We start from the raw sequence: 21,513 nt of genomic DNA on the forward strand, positions 1-21,513 counted from the left end.
CTGGGTTTATGACTTTGTGGCTGGGGTAACTAGTGATGACTAGGAGGCAGGGGAGGTAAAATGACAAGCTAGTGGGCAGGTAAAGGATGCCCCCGGATCCCTAATCTGGTGAGAATATCAGTTCCTATCAGGCAGAGGAGCCGTCACAGCAAATTGATAGTCTAATGGCCTGGCATTGAATTGCATTGTCTCAGATTTGTTTACTCCCTGGAAAATGAAATAGATCTCTGAAGTCAAAACACGGAGAGATGATCAAGCTACAAGACTTTGTCAGCCCCAGAGTCGATGGGGTGGTTCCTCTTTTACCAATGACGAACTGTCATTGGCTTTAATATTTAAGGACCACTCGTGTAAATATCTTGTCACTCATGCATAACACAATTCAATCTTACGGCGGTTTTGTCAATAGGCAGTTTGGCACCATATCATATGAGAGAATATTTAAACTAATTGATGCCTGTTTAAAGTGATAGATCAAGATACTGCACATACTGTAGATCTAAACCAGGGCTCTCCAACCCTGTTCTGGATAGCTACCATTCTGTAGGTTTTAACTCTAACCCTGTTCCTGTATAGCTACCATTCTGTAGGTTTTAACTCCAACCCTGTTCCTGGATAGCTACCATTCTGTAGGTTTTAACTCCAACCCTGTTCCTGGATAGCTACCATTCTGTAGGTTTTAACAACAACCCTGTTCCTAGATAGCTACCATTCTGTAGGTTTTAACTCCAACCCTGTTCCTGGATAGCTACCATTCTGTAGGTTTTAACTCCAACCCTGTTCCTGGAGATCTACCATTCTGTAGGTTTCAACTCCAACCCTGTTCCTGGATAGCTACCATTCTGTAGGTTTCAACTCCAACCCTGTTCCTGGATAGCTACCATTCTGTAGGTTTGAACTCCAACCCTGTTCCTGGAGATCTACCATTCTGTAGGTTTGAACTCCAACCCTGTTCCTGGAAAGCTACCATTCTGTAGGTTTTATCTCCAACCCTGTTCCTGGATAGCTACCATTCTGTAGGTTTCAACTCCAACCCTGTTCCTGGATAGCTACCATTCTGTAGGTTTTAACTCCAACCCTGTTCCTGGAGATGCCCTCCTGTAGGTTTGAACTCCAACCCAGGAACAGGGATGGAGAGCCCTGGTGTAGACTCTAGAGTAGTACCCTAAAGATCAGATACTGTATGTACTATGCAAACGCCTGGTTTAGCCCACTTCTTCTGTGTTCAGCATGACAATAATCATGACAGATGATTATAACTCAATAGGTAAATCCGCCTTCAGTTTTAATTCCCACCATTTTTGTAATAACCTGCAGAACTCCCTGTGTCTTGATTTCCTGGTGCCACTAGGGCAGTTTAATGATTAATCAGGGGAGTCTAATGTTGAATTTGTTAAATGAGAATTAAAAAAATATACAAAAGTAAACATTTATTGTGGTGTTGAAATTGTCGTTTTTTAAAAATTGTAACCTGTAGTTTGTGTTTTTGTTTTTTGTTTGTGTTGAATTTGTTGTCCTCAGGGCACCATTGAAAATGAAACCCTGGTCTCAATGGTTTCCCCTGATTAAATAAAGGTACAACCATTTATATCAATAATAACTCACACACAAACACACCTGGTAACCAGGCAAGTGCAAATCTGCCACAGTCTTGGTCACCATGGAAACAGTCCATACCGTGAAAAACAAATAGATACATGCAAACTGTTGAATGCTTCCGCAGTTCGTGACTTTGGCTTTTGTACAGTACCCTGCACCTGAAAATCACTGGATGTGCACATATTAGTTTTGAACCAATTTGAAGTGGTTTAAACTGGTTTGAACTGATTTGAATTGGTTTAAACTAGTTTTAACTGGTCCATACCATCACAGGTGGGCAGTGGATGGCTCCACCAGTGGTTCTTCTCACAGACAAGCGGTTCTTCGTGGCTCAGTCTGTATCCAGGGTCACAGCCGAATGACACGGTTGAACCAATGGTGAAGTCTTGACCATAACGCAATCCGTTGACCGGGAATCCCGGGTCCTGGCAGGAGTAGGTGTCCACCGTCACGCCTAAGGAGAAAATGTTAGATATATGATGAGGTAACAACAAAGCAATTTACTTTCATCAAATATCTCATACAGAGAACACATTCAAAGCTGTAACAGTTCAGGAGTTTTATAAATTAAAACTATGGGTAGGGCTACAGGTGTAGAATCTTAATTTGATCACCCTGTTGCAGGAGAACTTTCCTTCAGTACAGGACATTTTAAACCTGTATTTTATTTGAGATTTAACTAGGCTTCTACTTTGACATTTCAGACATGATTTTCCCTTACAGAATATGTATTAACCACTACAAAAGTGTCCATTAATTATAATCCACATAATAATTCAAGTTTCCTGTTGCTGCAGGATTATTTTCCTGCTGTAGAAAACTGGCTCATATTAAGATCTTACATCTGTAAGATCTGACCACATGACCTGACCAGGAACGACTCGGCTACTAGACTTACTTTCGTAAATGATCTTAAATCCACTGTTGGAGCGGCTGTTGTCGGTGGTGAAGAGCATATACAGGTGGTTAGTACTACTGAACAGGAACTGGGGCACCTGGGTACCATTGAACGAGCCAACCAGAGGAGAGAGCAGGTTGGGCCCATCATGGATCTCGAGGAAGTCATAGCCCAGCTCTGTCTGAAACCTGGACCATTGAGAGAGGGGGAATTATGAAATGCACACATTTGATTTGCTTGTGATAAAACATATTCAGTAGTGCAGTTGCATAAACATTGATTAAGTCTACAACTGCACTAAAAATAACTTTGAAAGGAGACTCTTTAAAAATACGCAATAAATAAGCAACACCATTCCATTATAAGTGCCTTGATTGATGTAGAAATCCATTCTGCGTATTCAACAGTTAGATTCATAAAATAGAGTAACTTTATTGATATAATGGACACGCACTTGTCAAAGGTGATCTTGATGGAGCGTCCAGGCTCGGTCTCGATGACCCACTCACAGCTGAGGGAGTCCTTATAGTATCCAGGCCACCCTGGGGACAGGATCACCCCACTGGGAGCAGAGAAGTGGCCACCGCAGGGGGCTATAGAGAAGAATATAGGGGGTGAGAGCGAGCGAAAAAGAGAGAGAGAGAGAAATTACATTTTCTTAAGTTTATTGGTGTTGTTGCCTTTTTATATTGACCTGGCACCACTTCCTGTTTAAAAAAAACAACTTATTTGCTAATCTAGAAAACAGTGGCCTACAGCATACTGTACATGTTACAAGGGCAGCTAAGCAGACATGAGGCTCTTTATTACCCTACCCATATGAGTGATGTCACCACAGCATTAGGAGCCATGGGGAGCAGGGTGAATGACTGACAGGAAGTCAGATAGAAGGAGACTGACTGCCCTACAGCACACTTGTTCCCTGTCCATCCCTGAGCCTCCCTAGCATCCTTCAACACACAGGTCCACTCCGCTTACACTCACTTAGGCTATTGTCTGTGTTAGGAACAGGGTAATTGACCCCCAAAATTGTGCATGTACAGATGTGAGCACGCACGCACACACACACACACATACACATGATATTTACCTTCACATTTGGGGATGGGGCCACTCCACATCACTTTGTCGTTGTCCAGCTCGCAGGTGATGGTCTTGGCCCCCTGGGTCTTGATGAAGCCGTCCTCACAGATCACTGAGATGGAGCTACCCAGCTGGAAGTTGTCCCCGAAGCGCCTCGCATTTATTGGGATGCCCGGGTCGGGACACTCGTTGTGGCCGAATGCTGAAAACAGATGGGCAAATGTTTGTCTATTTGTCAGATGTAACCGACGTCACTACGGCTTCGCTTCCACCACTGTCCCCTTACTGGGCTTGAAACATTGGTCCTCTGATCACAAACACGTGGCAGATTTCTTGAAAATGTACAAACCAGTTGCTCCATTGAAAAATATAAAATTCAATGGCGCCGAAGCATAAGCAACTATGGGGCAAAACAGACAGGGTTTGCTTAGATTGTTGACAACATGTAAACTATATTTAGTCTGCAAATGTTTATTGAAATAACTACATACATACAGTTCTACAATGAGCATTTTTTGTCTCTCAAATACATAGTTACATGTGTTGGCTAGCTAGCTATTAAAATTGGTCATATTTGCATAGATATGACATCAGTCAAAACCTTTCAAAACAAGACATGGTATTAAGAACAAGATAAAACTAGCTGAAACAAGCGTCTAAGACAAAACAAGATATGGTAACAAGAAAAATGTAAAACTAGCTGAAACGAGCACCTACGATTCCCTACATGGCAGCCTCATGTCATTGTTGTTAGCTATCTGGCCATCCAGAATCACAACAACGAACAGCATTCTGGCCCCATCAATGCGCACTCATCATTTTCGTGGTGTTGTCAGCCAACCCATCTATAGTCGTGTACATCTATTGTATTTTCATGTGCATGTCTAATATACTGCATTGCACAACTCTGTAAATGGGTGGTTTTCAGACAGTTTTTTAGACAGTTTACTATTTTCTACATTATAGAATGACAGTGAAAACATCAAAACTATGAAATAACAGATAAGGAATAATGTAGTGACCAAAAAAGTGTTAAACAAATCTAAATATATTGTATACTTGAGATTCTTCAAAGTAGCCATCCGTTGCCTTGATAACAAATTTGCACACTTGCACACTTAGCACTCTTGTATTCTCTCAACCATCTTCATGAGGTAGTCACCTGGAATGCATTTCAATTAACAGGTATTTAAAAAAAATTTTTTAACCAGGTAGGCCAAGTTCTCATTTACAACTGCGACCTGGCCAAGATAAAGCAAAGCAGTACGACAAAACAACAACACAGAGTTAGACATGGGATAAATAAACGTACAGTCAATAACACAAAAGAAAAATGTGTATACAGTGTGTGAAAATAGAGTAAGGAGGAAAGGCAATAAATAGGCCAATAGTGTAAGTAATGACAATTTATCAATATACACTGGAGTGATATATGTGCAGATGAGGATGTGAGAATCACCAGCTGCAAGAGCGACATTATTGATGTATACAGAGAAAAGTGTCGGCCCGAGAATTGAACCCTGTGGCACCCCTATAAAGACTGCCAGAGGTCCGGGATTTGACACACTGAACTATCTGAGAAGTAGTTAGTAAACCATGCGAGGCAGTCATTTGAGAAACCAAGGCTGTTGATTCTGCCGATAAGAATACGGTGATTGACAGAGTAGAAAGCCTTGGCCAGGTCGATGAAGACGGCTGCACAGTACTGTCTTTTATCGATGGCGGTTATGATATCATTTAGGACCTTGAGCGTGGCTGAGGTGCACCTGTGACCAGCTCGGAAACCAGATTGCATAGCGGAGAAGGTACGGTGGGATTCGAAATGGTCGGTGATCTGCTTGTTAACTTGGCTTTCGAAGACTTTAGAAAGGCAGGGCAGGATGGATATAGGTCTGTAACAGTTTGGGTCTAGAGTGTCTGTTAAAAAATAATTTGTGGAATTGCTTTCCTTCTTAATGTGTTTGAGACAATCAGTTGTGTTGTGACAAGGTAAGGTTGGTATACAGAAGATAGCCCTATTCAGTAAAAGACCAAGTCCATATTATAGCAAGAACAGCTCAAATAAGCAAAGAGAAACGACAGTCCATCATTACTTTAAGACATGAAGGTCAGTCAATCCGGAAAAAGTCAAGAACTTTGAAAGTTTATTTAAGTGCAGTCGCAAAAATCACCAAGCGCTTTGATGAAACTGTCTCTCATGAGGACCGCCACAGGAAATGAAAACCCAGAGTTACCTCTGCTGCAGAGGATAAATTCATTAGAGTTAACTGCACCTCAGATTGCAGCTCAAGTGGCTCAAACACGCTAGTAACGGTCCTCTGACTAGATCAAATTATTTTTACATACCTTAACTTTTATGCCTTCCTTTGCATGAAGGTCTAATGTGAGGTATACTTCAATAGTGACAATAGAACAGAGTAGACCTAGTCTCAAATTGTCTTAAACATTGATTATAGAGAAAGAGGATGATAAAACATATAGGCAACAAAAAAAACTACTACAAAGTTGTTGTTTTTTTGAGGATGTAACATATCATACAAAATGGATGACGTAGTACACAATTGTGCACATTTTTCGTGGGACCCATTGGGCTCGTGAGCACTACTTTCAAAACTACTGGCTGAAGTTATACAAAAGCTCTGGAACTTCACTTCATGGTAATATTCGAAGCACTTCACTACATGAAAATACCCACTTTTTTCTAAAGGGTGTTTATTATTTTCGTTATAGTGCTAGTGACCTCCCAGCTATTTTGTCAGACCTTTATGGAGTGTAGAGTGGACTTAAACCCTGGCGCAAGATGTCTTCCAACTAAAACGTCCCTTAAACTCTTCTTATCACAGCCTCACAGCCCAAGTCAGACTGACTGACTGATGGATGCCTTGTGACAGAACGAGCACGCCAGTCGAACATAACGTTTGTCACAACGAATCGACATTTAACATTGCTCAATCATGTTACTGATAGTGTCCTACCAGAATAACGTGGAAATCGGTGTCAGGCTGTTAGAAAAGCCAGCTCTAACAGTTGTTGCTAAGGATTCATGGCCTCTTTTTTTCCTGTCTTTTTTTGACAGAAGTGATGAATTGGCGTGACATTTCACTTCTCCTTCAGAAAGAAGCTGTTACCAGGCGGCCATTTGAAAAGGATAACTATGATGGGTGTGAGGGGCAAAGCCGGTTTGGTGGAAATTGATTAAGACCTTATGTGATGACTAAAAAGAACTGACAATGACATGAGCGATAGGCCAGGGTTGGACAAACATCACAAGAATCCAATCAGGACAAGATATACAGGACTGTGGTCATTACAGTAAAGTCACCACAAGGTGCCACAAAATGATAAGCTATACCTGGTAAGAACCAAGGGCCCAACTGTATTTCACCTGGATTGTGGCAGAGCAACCATGCAATAGCTGCTACATGGGTTCAACTGAACTGAGCCTTAATCAACTGACAAAGACAAACAAAGAACAGCACAGAATTCAATGTCAGGGTTAAACCTACTGCTGTATGTGATGTTGAACCCTCGTCCGGCCATGGAGTGGTCGGCCTGGAACTCCAGCCTCAGTATGTTAGTATTACTATCAAGGTGGGAGGGTGACTCTGCCCCCGAGAAGCGTCCCAGGACGGTGGCGTCCAGCAGCTCTCCGTCTTTCACGGTGAGGAAGTCGTAAGGTGCCTCCAGGTCAAAGTCATTGAAGGCCAGGTGGATGCGACTGCCAGGCTCTGATATGATCAGCCACACGCAGTTCATGTTGTTGCTGTAGCCTTCTGGGTAGTCTGGTGATAGAACCGTGCCCATTGGCGCCGTGAAATTGGACAGGCATGGGACTGTAGAGGAGAGGGAGGGGACAAAGAGAGGAGACTTGGATTATATGATTGGGGGTTGATTGGGTACTAAAAGGAACTGTACTGTATTTGGCAGAAGTGGTTGAAATATATTTTTGTACATTTCTTTCTTTCTAATTATTTACTGTAGATGGGTATGGGAGAACTGTACAGTATGTTCCAAGTTATCTTCTATGCAATATGAATGTGCCATGCAGGATGATATTTCTAAGAGATTATTTCACCCTTTGGCAGTTTGATCTCCCACTCTCAATGAAATATGAATGCATTCAAATGCAAATGACTCTAACTCCTCTGTTCGGGGGTGTGAAACACCTCTCTCTAGTCCCATAAGCATTCTATATAAGACAGTTCATCAGATAACTGTTAGCATGACCGATTTTGGAGAACAGAGCAGTGAATTAATGATTTGACACATTAGTGAGAGCCTAAAGCAGCGACGGAAGACTGATTAACTAAGTTAAGTGTGTATTTTTCAAAGGCTGATGAACTGATGAGGCGCGATGATGAAGCACGATGAAGCGTGTCCACTTATTAGACTTCCATATCATCAGCATACAACTGAATTTATATCAATACGAACAGAGTGTGAACTCTGAAAATGTATCAGTCACTACATGGAACTGAAATATGGTTCTTACTTCAGAGGATCATGTTCAGGTCGTCATTGTAAATAAGAATTTGTTCTTAATTGACTTACCTAAATAAATAAAGGTGAAACAAAATAAAATGTAAATAATATATCATAGCAGAATGTTTGCCTCTCAAAGCTAGAACTCAATCAACACACTTTTTGTAGCATTTTTTGTAAGTAAGAAGTAGATATGTCTCCATGTTTAGGTTCCCCCTATCACACATGGGAAAGGCAGAATGGTTCTTACTAACAGATGAGCATGATCGTATCCCAAATTGCACCATTTTCCGTATATGATATAGAGCCCATAGGGTTCTGGTCAGAATTAGTGCACTATGTAAGGAACAAGGTGCCATTTAGGATGCAGCCCATTACTGTCCACACATGAAAATGGTTCATAGGTATTTTCTTCTTCGCAACAACATGAAAATATAATATTGATGTTTTTATACACAATTACAAGAAACTGAGTTAGTTTTAGACACATAGCAAAATGACAAAATGATTACTGTTTTTTTTACCCCTTTTTTGTGATATCCAATTAGTAGTTACAGTCTTGTTCCAGCACTGGCACTCCCCTACGGACACGGGAGAGGCGAAGGTCGAGAGCCATGCGTCCTCCGAAACATGACCCTGCCCAGCCACACTGCTCACTTAACCCGCCCGGCCCGCCACAATGAGTTGCTAGAACATGATGGGACAAGGAAATTGCCGGCTGGTCAACTCCTACCCTAACCCAGACAATGCTGGTCCAATTGTGCACCGCCTCATGGGTCTCCCGGTCACGGCCAGCTGTGACACAGCCATGGAGCGAACCCGTGTCTGTAGTGACACCTATAAGCACTGCGATGCAGTGCCTTAGACTGCTGCGCCACTCGGGAGGCCCCAATTAGATGTGTTTTAGACCCCAGAAATTAGATGTGATTTAGACCCCAGAAATTAGATGTGATTTAGACCCCAGAAATTAGATGTGATTTAGACCCCAGAAATTAGATGTGATTTAGACCCCAGAAATTAGATGTGATTTAGACCCCAGAATTTAGATGTGTTTTAGATGTTCATACTCACAGATGCACATGGGGATGTTGGCTGACCACTGGTTGTTGTTCTGACAAGATATGGTCCTTTCCCCGATGAGCTCGAACCCAAACTGGCACTCAAAGCGCAGGATGCCCCCATTCAAGAAGCTGTCTCCTTCCCTTATCCCATAGAGGGGCGTACCAGGGTCACCGCAACTCTCTTTGTCAATCTCTGTGGAAAACAGTGACAAAAACATAGTGCTAGTGAGCATTATGACAGTTGACATTTGATTTTATTTTAGTGAATACCCAAGGGGAAGTGTGTCTTGTGTCTTTCTGTCATAAAACAAGCATACCATCCTGCTTTCCAATTCACGTAATGGATCCAATTCATACCATGAGTAGTAACAAAGAGGTTGGAATAATACTCAGGCTACATTCAGAACAAACACTGTATCATACAGGCAGCAATCACAAGGCGTTGGTGCTCGTCATCACACCCATATAGACAGAAAATACTGTTGTCCTCAGAGCTGAATTATACACTTATACAGTCTTATTTTCTATTATTTGTGTCCATGTCTGAGAATGTGAAAAAAGGAGATGATAGGACAGTTATTTTGTCTGTTTTTTTAAACCCTACCACACTAAGGAAATAGGCATCCATGTGAATCCTCGCTAACACTGTGCCAGTGTCCATCCAGATAAGCATGAGTAAGCACGCAGTGCCTCTATCTCTCCCTGAATGCAGCAGCCTGGGAGGCCACAAAAACACCTAGGACTCTATTGAATCTGTATCGCTGAAGCGTTAGACATTCAAAGGTAATTTCCTATTGAGCCGTGTTTACCGTGAATGTCAATCACACAGTAACGCTGAATTTCTGCGATATGGATTGAAACAATCCCCTAATCACTCCACCCACACCCCACCCATCCTAGGTCACCACTCACAGGTAACACCCGAGATTGGCCTGGCTGGTTCCCTCAGAGGGTGCGGGTGTTGGGAGGAGCTGTAATGCATCTGCTAAGACATCTTCCACCACTGCTCAGAGTTGAACCCTGAACCCTGGTGCTCGCTCCGAGAGCATTTTCAAATGGTAAGGGAAAGAAAAACTCCTCGAAATTATTATGATCACGTCAGTGGTTCGTGGAGTGGTCGTCGTTTATTTCAGCCTAGGTGTAATGGAAGTCTTTGCAAAGTGTGATATATTGCATTAATTTCAGTCATGACACCGTCTTTATGGGAACCACAATACCTACCGCCCTGACTGCCTGGGCTGGGCTGTTCAATCTGTAGGGAGGGAGGGAGGGCCGGGCCGGTCCTGGGAAGGTTAGAGCATATTTACTGCTCTGTGTTTTACGACATCAGAATAGATAGAGAACAAATTGCTTTAGAGCAGTGCACGTCGCATCTGAATAATGCCTGGCGACAGAATGTTAAACACTAAGGCCATCTTTGTCTGTGGGGAAATGGTAAATTGTTATATCCTACCTGGCATGAGTATTATGTGCTCATAAGCACAATGCATACTGTTTGCCCCTAGTCTGGCCTTCTGTGGGGGGGTTTCTACTCCTGCATGCTTCCAGGAACAGCTGGGCAAATTGTAACGATATTGCCAAGCCTTTGTAAGTAATGTAACACACAGCAATAAGGCCAGAATGGGGCATTCATTGTCCATTTCTAGCAATACAAGTACACGTATTTCCAGTCAACAATACAGGCTATCACAGAAGCCCAATTTATAGGAAGTAGCAACCACATTGTACATGCAAAAGGGTGAAGAATATGTCATCGTATGCCTACTCCTCACGTATGCTAATTGTAAATACTACCAGTGAGATTTACCTTTCATAAATCTTGGCTAAGAATTGATCATTAAGCTAGATTCAGCCTTCCCTGAGAATTACAGTCCAATTTGAATCAACATTTAAGAAGTTTATTCAAAGGCCCGATGTGGAACTAGAGAAAAGAACATCTCAAAGATGAAAGTCACTAACAGAGATTCAAAAGACGGGAAGGGAGCCACGCTAGTATAAGCCCACATCTATTCTAATGAGGATATGAATCTGTATCTGAGATTTTGAAAGCCTTACAGTAATACGCTTGTACTGTATGAGTACTGTTGAGTAAAACTTGACCAACTTATCAAGAGATATACACTACCATTCAAAGGTTTGGGGTCACTTAAGAAATGTCCTTGTTTTTGAAAGAAAAGCACATTTTTTGGGCCATTAAAATAACATCAAATTGATCAGAAATACAGTGTAGACATTGTTAATGTTGTAAATGACTATAGTAGCTGGAAACGGCTGATTTTTTAAAGTTCTGCTGAAGAACCCTCGATTAATTAATCCCAAGGTGACGTGGCTGAGTAACAAATTCAATTGTTTCCCAGAAGTGAATTCAGCTTAGTTGTATTCCTTCGTGTTTGCCCTTGCTATAGATGAGAAATAGAATGAGAAACTCTCAAGTGGATAAAGCAAATGATAGTCAGACATACACTACTATTCAAAAGTTTGGGGTCACTTAGAAATGTACTTCTTTTTGAAAGAAATGCTCATTTTTTAAAAATAACATCAAACTGATCAGAAATACACTTTAGACATTGTTAATGTTGTAAATGACTATTGTAGCTGGAAACGGCATATTATTTATGGAATATCTACATAGGCGTACAGAGGCCCATTATCAGCAACCATCACACCTGTGTTCCAATGGCACATAGGGTTAGCTCATCCAAGTTTATAATTTTAAAAGGCTAATTGATCATAGAAAACCCTTTTTAAGCTATGTTAGCACCGCTGAAAACTGTTGTTCTGATTAAAGAAGCAATAAAACTGGCCTTCTTTAGACTAGTTGAGTATCTGGAGCATTTGTGGGTTTCAAAATTACCTGAAACAAAGACATTTCTTCTGAAGCTCATCAGTTTATTCTTGTTCTGAGAAATGAAGGCTATTCCATGCGAGAAATTGCCAAGACACTGAAGATCTCGTACAACGCTGTGTACTTCTCCCTTCACAGAACAGCGCAAACTGGCTCTAACCAGAATAGAAAGAGGAGTGGGAGGCCCGATGCACAACTGAGCAAGAGGACAAGTACATTAGAGTGTCTAGTTTGAGAAACAGACGCCTCACAAGTCCTCAACTGGCAGCTTCATTAAATAGTACCCGCAAAACACCAATCTCAACATCAACAGTGAAGAGGCGACTCCGGGATGCTGGCCTTCTAGGCAGAGCTCCTCTGTGCAGTGTCTGTGTTCTTTTGTCCATCTTAATCTTTTCTTTTTATTGGCCAGTCTGAGAAATGGCTTTTTCTTTGCAACTCAGCATTCCTTATTTCTCTGTATTCACTCTGTATTTCTATCAATTGTAAATTCATGTGTAGCCTTCAAATGATACTACAGGGCAATGTATTGCTCATAGCTACAGAAACCATACATAAACCCTACCAACATTTACTCGGGGTACGCTCATATTCCATAATAATCTTCTCATACTTGTTCAGTCTCATGTAGGAAAAAGCCTTTGCGAGAACTGATAGTTAATTACCAGTAGTTCATCTGGTCATTACATTAACCCCTAATAGGGTATTTCCTCAATAAATATTGCAAGAGTTGGAAATTGGAGTTGATGATCATTGATTAGTAATGCCTGACACGTGTCTATAATTTCCTGTCTGTAATGTGAAGTGACCGATATGATGGTTGCTTCTAGAGAATAAAGTCACGTTTTATGACCTCTTGTATGCTGCCTACATCTGGTCTTCATTTTCCTTCTAGTAGTATTTTCTTTCTCTGAACCCTTGTTACAATGGTATTTCTACACGTATTTAATAAGCATGTCTGCACACACTGAATTCATGTACAGATTCAGCTTCCACAGTGTACAGTATGTAAAAAACAATGGAATTGGCCGACATCAACGTGACCATTATAATTTGAAACTATATGTCACATCAGGAACTTGGTCAAAGATGAAACTGTGATTTGTCCTCCAAGGCTCCATAAAAGTACATTAACATCTCATCAATAGAACACGATACGTAATTTGAGCTCATAAGATATATACTCAGTTTATGACCTAATCAGGGTCCCACATCTTCATTCCAGTCATTGCACATGGAGGTTTTAAATCTGTCACAGGGGTCCCAAACCTTCAGCTCTTTTCAGTTTGGTGGACACAAATGAATCAGTGTGTGTGTGTGTGTGTGTGTGTGTGTGTGTGTGTGTGTGTGTGTGTGTGTGTGTGTGTGTGTGTGTGTGTGTGTGTGTGTGTTCAAGTTGAAAGTGTTAATGTCATGTGCACAAAAACAGTGAAATGCCTTTCGTGCCCGCTCTATACTCAACTATGCATTATTCAATATCAATGTAGTACAAAAAATAACAACGTAGAACAAAAACACACAATAAATAAAAATAAAAGGGTCAGTTCAGGGTCAGTTCCAATAGAATATTTACAATGTGCAGGGATACTGGATTGACAGAGGTAGATACTGTATGTATAGGGGTAAGGTGACTAGGCATCAGGATATATGACAAACGCAATAGCAGCAGTGTATATGACGATTGTATGTGAGTGTGTGTGCATGTTTGTAGAGTTAGTATGAATGTGTATGCATGTTATGTGTGTGTGAGCAAATAATTAAGTGAGTGTGTGTATGTGTTTGTGTTGCTGTGTCAGTGTGCGTGAGTGTGTAGAGTCCTGTAAGTGTGCATAAAAACAGTTCAAAAATGAATAAATGCATGGGTCAATTCAGTCTGTGTAGCCATTTTGTTAGCTATTTAGCAGTCTTATGGCTTGGGGATAGAAGCTGTTCAGGAGTCTGTTGGTGTCAGACTTTATATACCGGTACCGTTTGCCAGTGCGGAAGAAGAAAAAACAGTCTATGTCTTGGGTTGCTGGAGTCTTTAACATTTGTCTGGGCTTTCCTTTCCCACCGCCTGATATAGAGGTCCTAGATGGCAGGAAGCTCAGCCCCAGTGATGTATTAGGCTGTGATGGAGGCAACCTAAACAATAATATAGTGAAGCGAAGTTGTAGTAACGCAGACTACTTCTGCCGGTGGTGTCTACCGCAAGCAGGGACGATTGGCGAAGGATGTGTGGGCGAAAGGAAGACAGAGTCACTGCAGAGGTTTTTTCTGTTACACAGTGTCAGATTAGACAGGGGAGATGGTGACTCCAGAGGGGAGCAGAGGAGGCGTGTCCGACATGATTCTGTTGTTTCCTGGGTACAATCACCACGCGAGTCCGGAGTTAGGACAGCAAGAGGAGGCCAGAGCTAGACGAACGGAACTTACCGGCAAGTAACAGGGAAGTGAATTATCTCAACTCCATAGTAAATCGTATTCCACATAGGAACTGAAACATTATAGCTAACACTATTGGAGAGGATTGGATGTTCAAATCAACTCAAACTTTATTTGTCACACACGCCGAATACAACAACTGGAGACCTTACCGTGAAATGCTTACTTACAAGTTCTTAACCAATTGCAATTCAAGAAGAGTTAAGAAAATATTTACCAAATAAACTAAAGTAAAAAATTATGAAAAGTAACACAATAACGAGTCTATTTACAGGGGGTACCGGTACCGATTCAGTGTGCGGGGGTACAGGTTAGAGGTCATTTGTAGATGTAGGTAGGGGTGAAGTGACAATGCATAGATAATAAACAGCGAGTAGCAGCAGTGTACAAAACAAATGGGAGGGGGGGGGGTCTGGGTCAATGTAATAGTCCGGTGGCCATTTGATTAATTGTTCAGCAGTCTTATGGCTTTGGGGTAGAAGCTGTTATGGAGACTTTTGGTCCTAGACTTGGCACTCTGGTACCGCTTGCCGTGCGGTAGCAGAGAAAACAGTCTATTACTTGGGTGACTGGAGTCTCTGACAATGTTATGGGCTTTCCTCTGACACCGCCTATTGTATAGGTCCTGGATTGCAGGAAGCTTGGCCCAAGTGATGTGCTGGGCCGTACGCACTACCCTCTGTAGCGCCTTACGGTCAGATGCCGAGCACTTGCCGTACCAGGCGGTGATGCAACTGGTCAGGGTGCTCTCGATGGTGTAGCTGTAGAACCTTTTGAGGATCTGGGGACCCATGCCAAATCTTTTCAGTTTCCTGAGGGGTGTTGTTGTGCCCTCTTCACAACTGTCTTGGTGGGTTTGGACCATGATAAATCATTGGTGACGTGGACACCAAGGAACTTGAAACTCTCGACCCGCTCCACTACAGCCCCGTTGATGTTAATGGGGGCCTTTCGGCCCGCCTTTTCCTGTAGTCCACAATTTTATATGTTGTCATCTAAGAAGAAAATACTAGTAACAATGAAAGTACTAATGAAGACAGTAGCTAAATGCTAGCAACACACCCAAGGGACACTACTAGTTAAAAATTCTAAGGGATATTATTCACTACAAATGGAAATACATTCTGGTTAAAAGACAGACCTTATTAATAGCCATACAGCCATACATGGGCTTGAGGTGACAGTTTATGTTTTGGTGTTTACAAGCTTTTTGCTGTGATAAGTCTGTACGGTCTAACAACAGTAGGGTTGTTTTTGTGATTAATAATTCATTCGTTTTTATGTGGATTAAGGTCTTTAAGAGGGGATTTTTACTTTCATACAAAGTTATATTTTATGTGTTTAGTCTGTAAAGGAAATACAGACAGTGAAGCCAGCTTTTTTACATTTTATTATTATTTTGGTGTTTTTTCAAGGTTGACGGAACCGGTTTCATGAGTTAAGTCATACACGATTTTGCTTAAATATTAAGTAATGTTGTCTATTTTCTGTGTTACTTAAAGTAGGCAACAGAGTCAAGGTTCATTCCTATTTGGATGTGAGCTATTTATTATATGCATTTGGTTGTAATTTTGAACTTTGAAATGGGGTTTATTTTGTGTAAAAGTGACCCACAGTATTGTGATTACATTGTTCTTACCAACTCTAAACTTTTACTTCATTCCAAAAACAAAAGAGGATAATTAAAAGCAGAAGTCAACAAACCAAGATAATGTGAGAACCCCGAAATCCTGGTTGCCTTGAATTAATGTACTGAGATAATCACACCTTTACATATGCAAATTGGAGTGGGTCTAGGGTGTCTGTGATGATGGAATTGATGTGTGCCATAACCAGCTTCTCAAAGCACTTCATGATTACAGATGTGAGTGCTACAAGGCGGTAGGCATTGTGGCATGAAGCCTTAAGAGTTCTTGGGAACATGAATAATGGTGGTCATCTTAAAACATGTGGGGATTACAGACTGGGACAATGAGAGGTTGAAAATTACAGTGAATATACCTGCCAGCTGCTCTGCGAATGCTCTGAGACCGCCCCCTGGAATACCATCCGGCCCTGTGGCCTTACAAGGATTGACCTGATTAAAGACCTTACTCACGTCGGCCTTGGAGAACGAGATCACTCAGTCCTCTGGGTCGGTGTGGGCACTCACGCAAGGCACGGTGTTGTTATTGTCGAAGAGTCTATAAAATACATTGAGTTCATCTGGTTGAAAGGTATCGTTGGGCAGATCATGGCTGGTCTTCCTTTGTAAACCATAATGGACTGTAGCCCCTGCCACATGGGGTGGACATCAGATCCTGTGTAATATGATCTTATCGGCTCTTAACCAACCATGCTATTATGTTTGTTTTTTTGCATTGTTCGCAACTTCTTTTGTACATAATTCACTGGAGAAGGAAAAAGATCACAGTGCCTTGTGAAGATCAGGCGATGAGTGGCTAATCTGGCTAATCTGCCTTTGCATTCCATCCTGCTAGCTAATTTTCAATCGCTGCAAAATAAATGGGATGAACTGAAACGGGACATTACAATCTGTAAAATCGTATGTTTCACCGAGTCGTGGCTGAATGACGACATTAAGAACATACAGCTGGCAGGTTATACACTCTATCGGTAGGATAGAACAACAGCCTCTGGTAAGACACAGGGCGGGGGCCTATGCATATATGTAAATAAGTCTCAAGGTTTTGCTCGCCTGAGGTAGAGTATCTCATGATAAGCTGTAGACCAAACTATATACCTAGAGAGTTTCATCTGTATTTTTCGTAGCTGTCTACATACAACCACAGACCGATGCTGGCACTAAAACCGCACTCAATGAGCTTTATACCGCCATAAGCAAACAGGAAAACGCTCATCCAGAGGCGGCACTCCAGGTGTCCAGGGACTTTAATGCAGGGAAACTTAAATCAATTTTACCTCATTTCTATCAGCATTTAAAAAATGTCCAACCAGAGGGAAAAAAATTCTAGAGCACCTTTACTCCACACACAGAGATGCGTACAAAGCTCTCCCTCGCCATCCATTTGGCAAATCTGACCATAATTCTAACCTCCTAATTCCTGCTTACAAGCAAAAATTAAAGCAGGAAGCACCAGTGACTCTGTCTATAAAAAAGTGGTCAGATGAAGCAGATGCTAAACTACAGGACTGTTTTGCTATCACAGACTGGAATATGTTCCGTGATTCTTCTGATGACATTGAGGAGTACACCAAATCAGCCACTGCCTTTATCACATCAAGGAAGTTGTTCTCACAGTGACTGCACCCAGACTATTTGCATTGCCCCCTCCCCCTCCTACGCTGCTGCTACTCTCTGTTATTATCTATGCATAGTCACATTATCAACTCTACCTACATGTACATATTACCTCAATTACCTCGACACCGTTTCCCCTGAACATTGACTCTGTACCGGTACCCCCTGTATATAGCCCTGCTATTGTTATTTACTGCTGATCTTTAATTATGTAATTCTTATATCTTACTTTTTTGTAGGTATTTCCTTAAAACGGCATTGTTGGTTAAGGGCTTGTAAGTAAGTTATTTTGCTCGTTTGATGACTGCAGAGGTCGTAAGGGGGACTTCTTGTACTTGTTAATGTCCTGACCCGTAGAGTCAGTGTTTTCTGTGATAGCCCTGTGTGCGGGAGCCCTGTCCTTTAGCTTGGTGCCAACCTCTGTATTAATCCAGGGCTTTTGATTGGGGATGAAGTGAACCTTAACTGTGGGGACAACGCCGCTGATGCATTTCCTAATGAAGCCGGTGACGGATGTGGTTAGCTGGTTGATGTTATCGACGGTGTCTCAGAAAATACTCCAATCAGCTTTCTGATTTTGATGACCATTTCTCAATGGAGCGAGTCAAGAGTACTTCCTGTTTGATCTTCTGCTTGTTAACAGGAAGCAGGAGTATGGAGTCATCTGATGTGTGTGTGTCCCAGTATTGTGTGTGTGTGTCCCAGTATATGTCTGTGTTTATGACATTTTACAGTCCTCTAAGAACTCCCCAAGTCTTCCAATAATATTGAATCTATCAATGCAGCTATTCTTATCTCATTGTCACTTTATTCAAGCTCATCTAGCATTCATTTACATGAACAAATAAGCACACACTTCATATTCAAATGGTAAATACAGGATCAAGTATTAATCACTCCAACAGGGTGTGTGTATCTCAAATGGCACCCTATTTTCTATCTATTGCACACTATATAGGAAATAGGGTACGATTTGGGACGCATCCACTGTCTTTCTAGAAATATTCAAATTAAACCTGTGTTATTGTTCATAGTCTTTATTTTTGCTCTGACGTCATGGAATGATTCAATGTGGATTAATCATGATTTATATATTTCTTTCCTCACAGCGTCCTCCGGAAATTACTCATTGCCATCATTACTGAGCTCTACAGGATGACAATGTTTGCCTTAATGGCAATAAAATGAAATTCACTCAGAAATGAGAGGCAGCTTTGCCTTGTTTGCTTCAGTACACCATCATATTCAGGGAAATTAACATCACACCATGTTTTCACCCACAGAATGTAATTCTCCTCGACTATTCCGCTTGTTACTACCTACAACTCGATTCCTTCTTTCTTTGTCCTACCTCCAGCTCAGAATCTTATTGGCCATATGCATGGAATCTTTAACAAGGGAAATATGCTGAACAATTCGTTTCCATTTCTGTGTTGAACCTTTGAACCTCTACTGGGTGAAATCAGGGCGATTCATTGAACAGTATATATTTTTGGGGTAAAGGGGATACTTAAACACTTACCCCTGTTAATTGGATAGGCTTAATTGACAGCAGGACCATGCATCCAAATTTGATCAAATTGGAAATTTACTGTATATGACAGGATTTGAAAAATATAAATGACTAGCTATAGGTGTCTTTTATACTGATAACAAGTTCAAACAGGTGCCATTAATACAGGTAACGAGTGGAGGACAGAGGAGCCTCTTAAAGAATAAGTTACAGGTCTGTGAGAGCCAGAAATCTTGCTTGTTTGTAGGTGACCAAATACATATTTTCCACCATAATTTGCAAATAAATTCATAAAAAATCCTACAATGTGATTTTGTCTGTCATAGTTGAAATGTACCTATGATGAAAATTACAGGCCTCTCTCATCTTTTTAAGTGGGAGAACTTGCACAATTTGTGGCTGACTAAATACTTTATTTGCCCCACTGTATCTAAGGACACAATAGCTGAAAAAAAGTAAATGGTGTGTGGGAAGAGTCTGACTTTCGGGAAATGGTAGTTATAGACAAGTACTGTACACGGGATATAGGCTACAAAACTCCAAATGCCTTTTTAGACCCAGTCACCATCTCTTCAAAGTAGGTTACTAAATATTGTCCAGTTTGTAACATTCTCTATGAAATGGGCCTTAAAATGATCTGTAATTCAATGCAGTGAGCTTTGAAATGACTGATTTCCAATTTAAAGTGTTGAAAATGCATTAACATTTTGATGACGGTAGTATGACAAACTAAAGAAAATATACATTTCATGAAGTTTTTTACATTGTTATGTATACTTTATGAAAATACTAATATTAATGGACCAAAATACCGGCAAATTGCAAATGTATAGGTAGATGCAAAAATGTTATTTCAGCCTGTGGTGCCTGGCCTTAAAAATGAAAAGCTGAAATGTCTTGAGTCAAAAAGTATTCAACCCCTTTGTTAAGGCAAGCCTAAATAAGTTCAGCAGTAAGAATTTGATTAACAAGTCACATATTAAGTTGCATGGACTCACTCAGTGTTTGCAATAATAGTGTTTAACATGATTTTTGAATGACTACGTCATCTCTGTACCCCACACATACAATTATCTGTGAGGTCCCTCAGTTGAGAAGTGAATTTCAAACACAGATTCAACCACAAAGAACAGGGAGGTTTTCCAATGCCTCGCAAAGAAAGGCACCTATTGATAGTTGGGTAAAAATAAAAAGAACAGAGATTGAATATCCCTTTGGCCATTGTGAAGTTAATAATTGCACTTTGGATGGTGTATCAATACACCCAGTCACTGCAAATATACAGGCGTCCTTCCTAACTCATTTGCCGGAGAGGAAGGAAACTGCTCGGTGATGTCACCATGAGGCCAAAACAGTTACAGACAATGTTCCCTCAATAACTAACTAACTAGCAAACAACATGAAAAAATGCGCCCAAGTGGCTACATGAAGCTCTTGCTTTGATCTCAAAATAAGTACATCTACTCATTACGCTCATGCGGTAAACACAGTCCAGTTCAAAGGGAATGGCACAGATCCATATATGGCAATGGTCTATTTGCATATAGGTCTACTGCAGCTCTGATTGCTTATGACGCACCAGTCTGCGTAGAGTACAGGCTGAGTCGTGTGTGTCAATGCAACATAATCCTCCTCCGAAGCGTTCTGCCCACAAAAAATATCTTGCATAGTTTTGAATACTAAGTCTTACATAGTTCAATTTGTTTTGGTGTGTTGCATTGAAAGTGGCCAATATTGGATTGATTTGATCACAATTTCCACAGTAAAGGGAAGCGTTTAGCGATAGTGTTAACGAAAGGGGAAAACTCTTGAATGTTGAGTGAAGTTCAATCTCGTGCTTCTCTGTGTGGGCGGATATTTCGCACACAAGCAGCTTAGAGGGAACGTTGGTTACAGAGTTTAATGGCTGTGATTGGAGAAAACTATGGATGGATCAATAACATTGTAGTTACTTCACAATACTAACCTAAATGACAGAGTGAAAAGAAGGAAGCCTTTACAGAATTAAAAATATTACAAAACATGTATCCTGTTTGCAATAAGGCACTAAAGTAAAACTGCTAAAAATGTGGCAAAGAAGTTAACTTCATGTCCTCAACACAAAGCGTACTACTCTTCACATTTTCAAGCATGGTGGCTGCATCATGTTATGGGTATACTTGTCATTGGCAAGGACTAGGGAGTTTTTTAAGAAAAAAAGAAACAGAATAGAGCTAAGCACAGGCAAAATCCTAGAGGAAAACTTGTTTTAGTCTGCTTTCCAACAGACATTGGGAGACCAATTCAACTTTCAGCAGGACAAAAACCTAAAACTCAAGGCCAAATATACACTGGAGTTGCTTACCA

General features: G+C 41.1%; 1 protein-coding gene across 3 annotated transcripts in view; it reads right to left on the bottom strand.

The window, feature by feature from the left end:
* LOC139392197 (CUB and sushi domain-containing protein 3-like) overlaps nt 1-21,513 on the bottom strand; it is a 634,291-nt gene that overhangs the window by 240,532 nt on the left and 372,246 nt on the right. For all 3 annotated transcript variants that reach the window (XM_071139991.1, XM_071139990.1, XM_071139989.1), the window contains exons 13-18: nt 9,134-9,316; nt 7,087-7,413; nt 3,588-3,782; nt 2,952-3,090; nt 2,498-2,685; nt 1,865-2,053 (exon numbers count right to left, since the gene is read on the bottom strand). In XM_071139991.1, the coding sequence (XP_070996092.1) occupies nt 1,865-2,053; nt 2,498-2,685; nt 2,952-3,090; nt 3,588-3,782; nt 7,087-7,413; nt 9,134-9,316 (1,221 nt within the window). The remainder of the gene's footprint in view (nt 1-1,864; nt 2,054-2,497; nt 2,686-2,951; nt 3,091-3,587; nt 3,783-7,086; nt 7,414-9,133; nt 9,317-21,513) is intronic.

The sequence above is a fragment of the Oncorhynchus clarkii genome, chromosome 32 (assembly GCF_045791955.1).
Source record: "Oncorhynchus clarkii lewisi isolate Uvic-CL-2024 chromosome 32, UVic_Ocla_1.0, whole genome shotgun sequence".
NCBI classification, from domain to species: domain Eukaryota; kingdom Metazoa; phylum Chordata; class Actinopteri; order Salmoniformes; family Salmonidae; genus Oncorhynchus; species Oncorhynchus clarkii.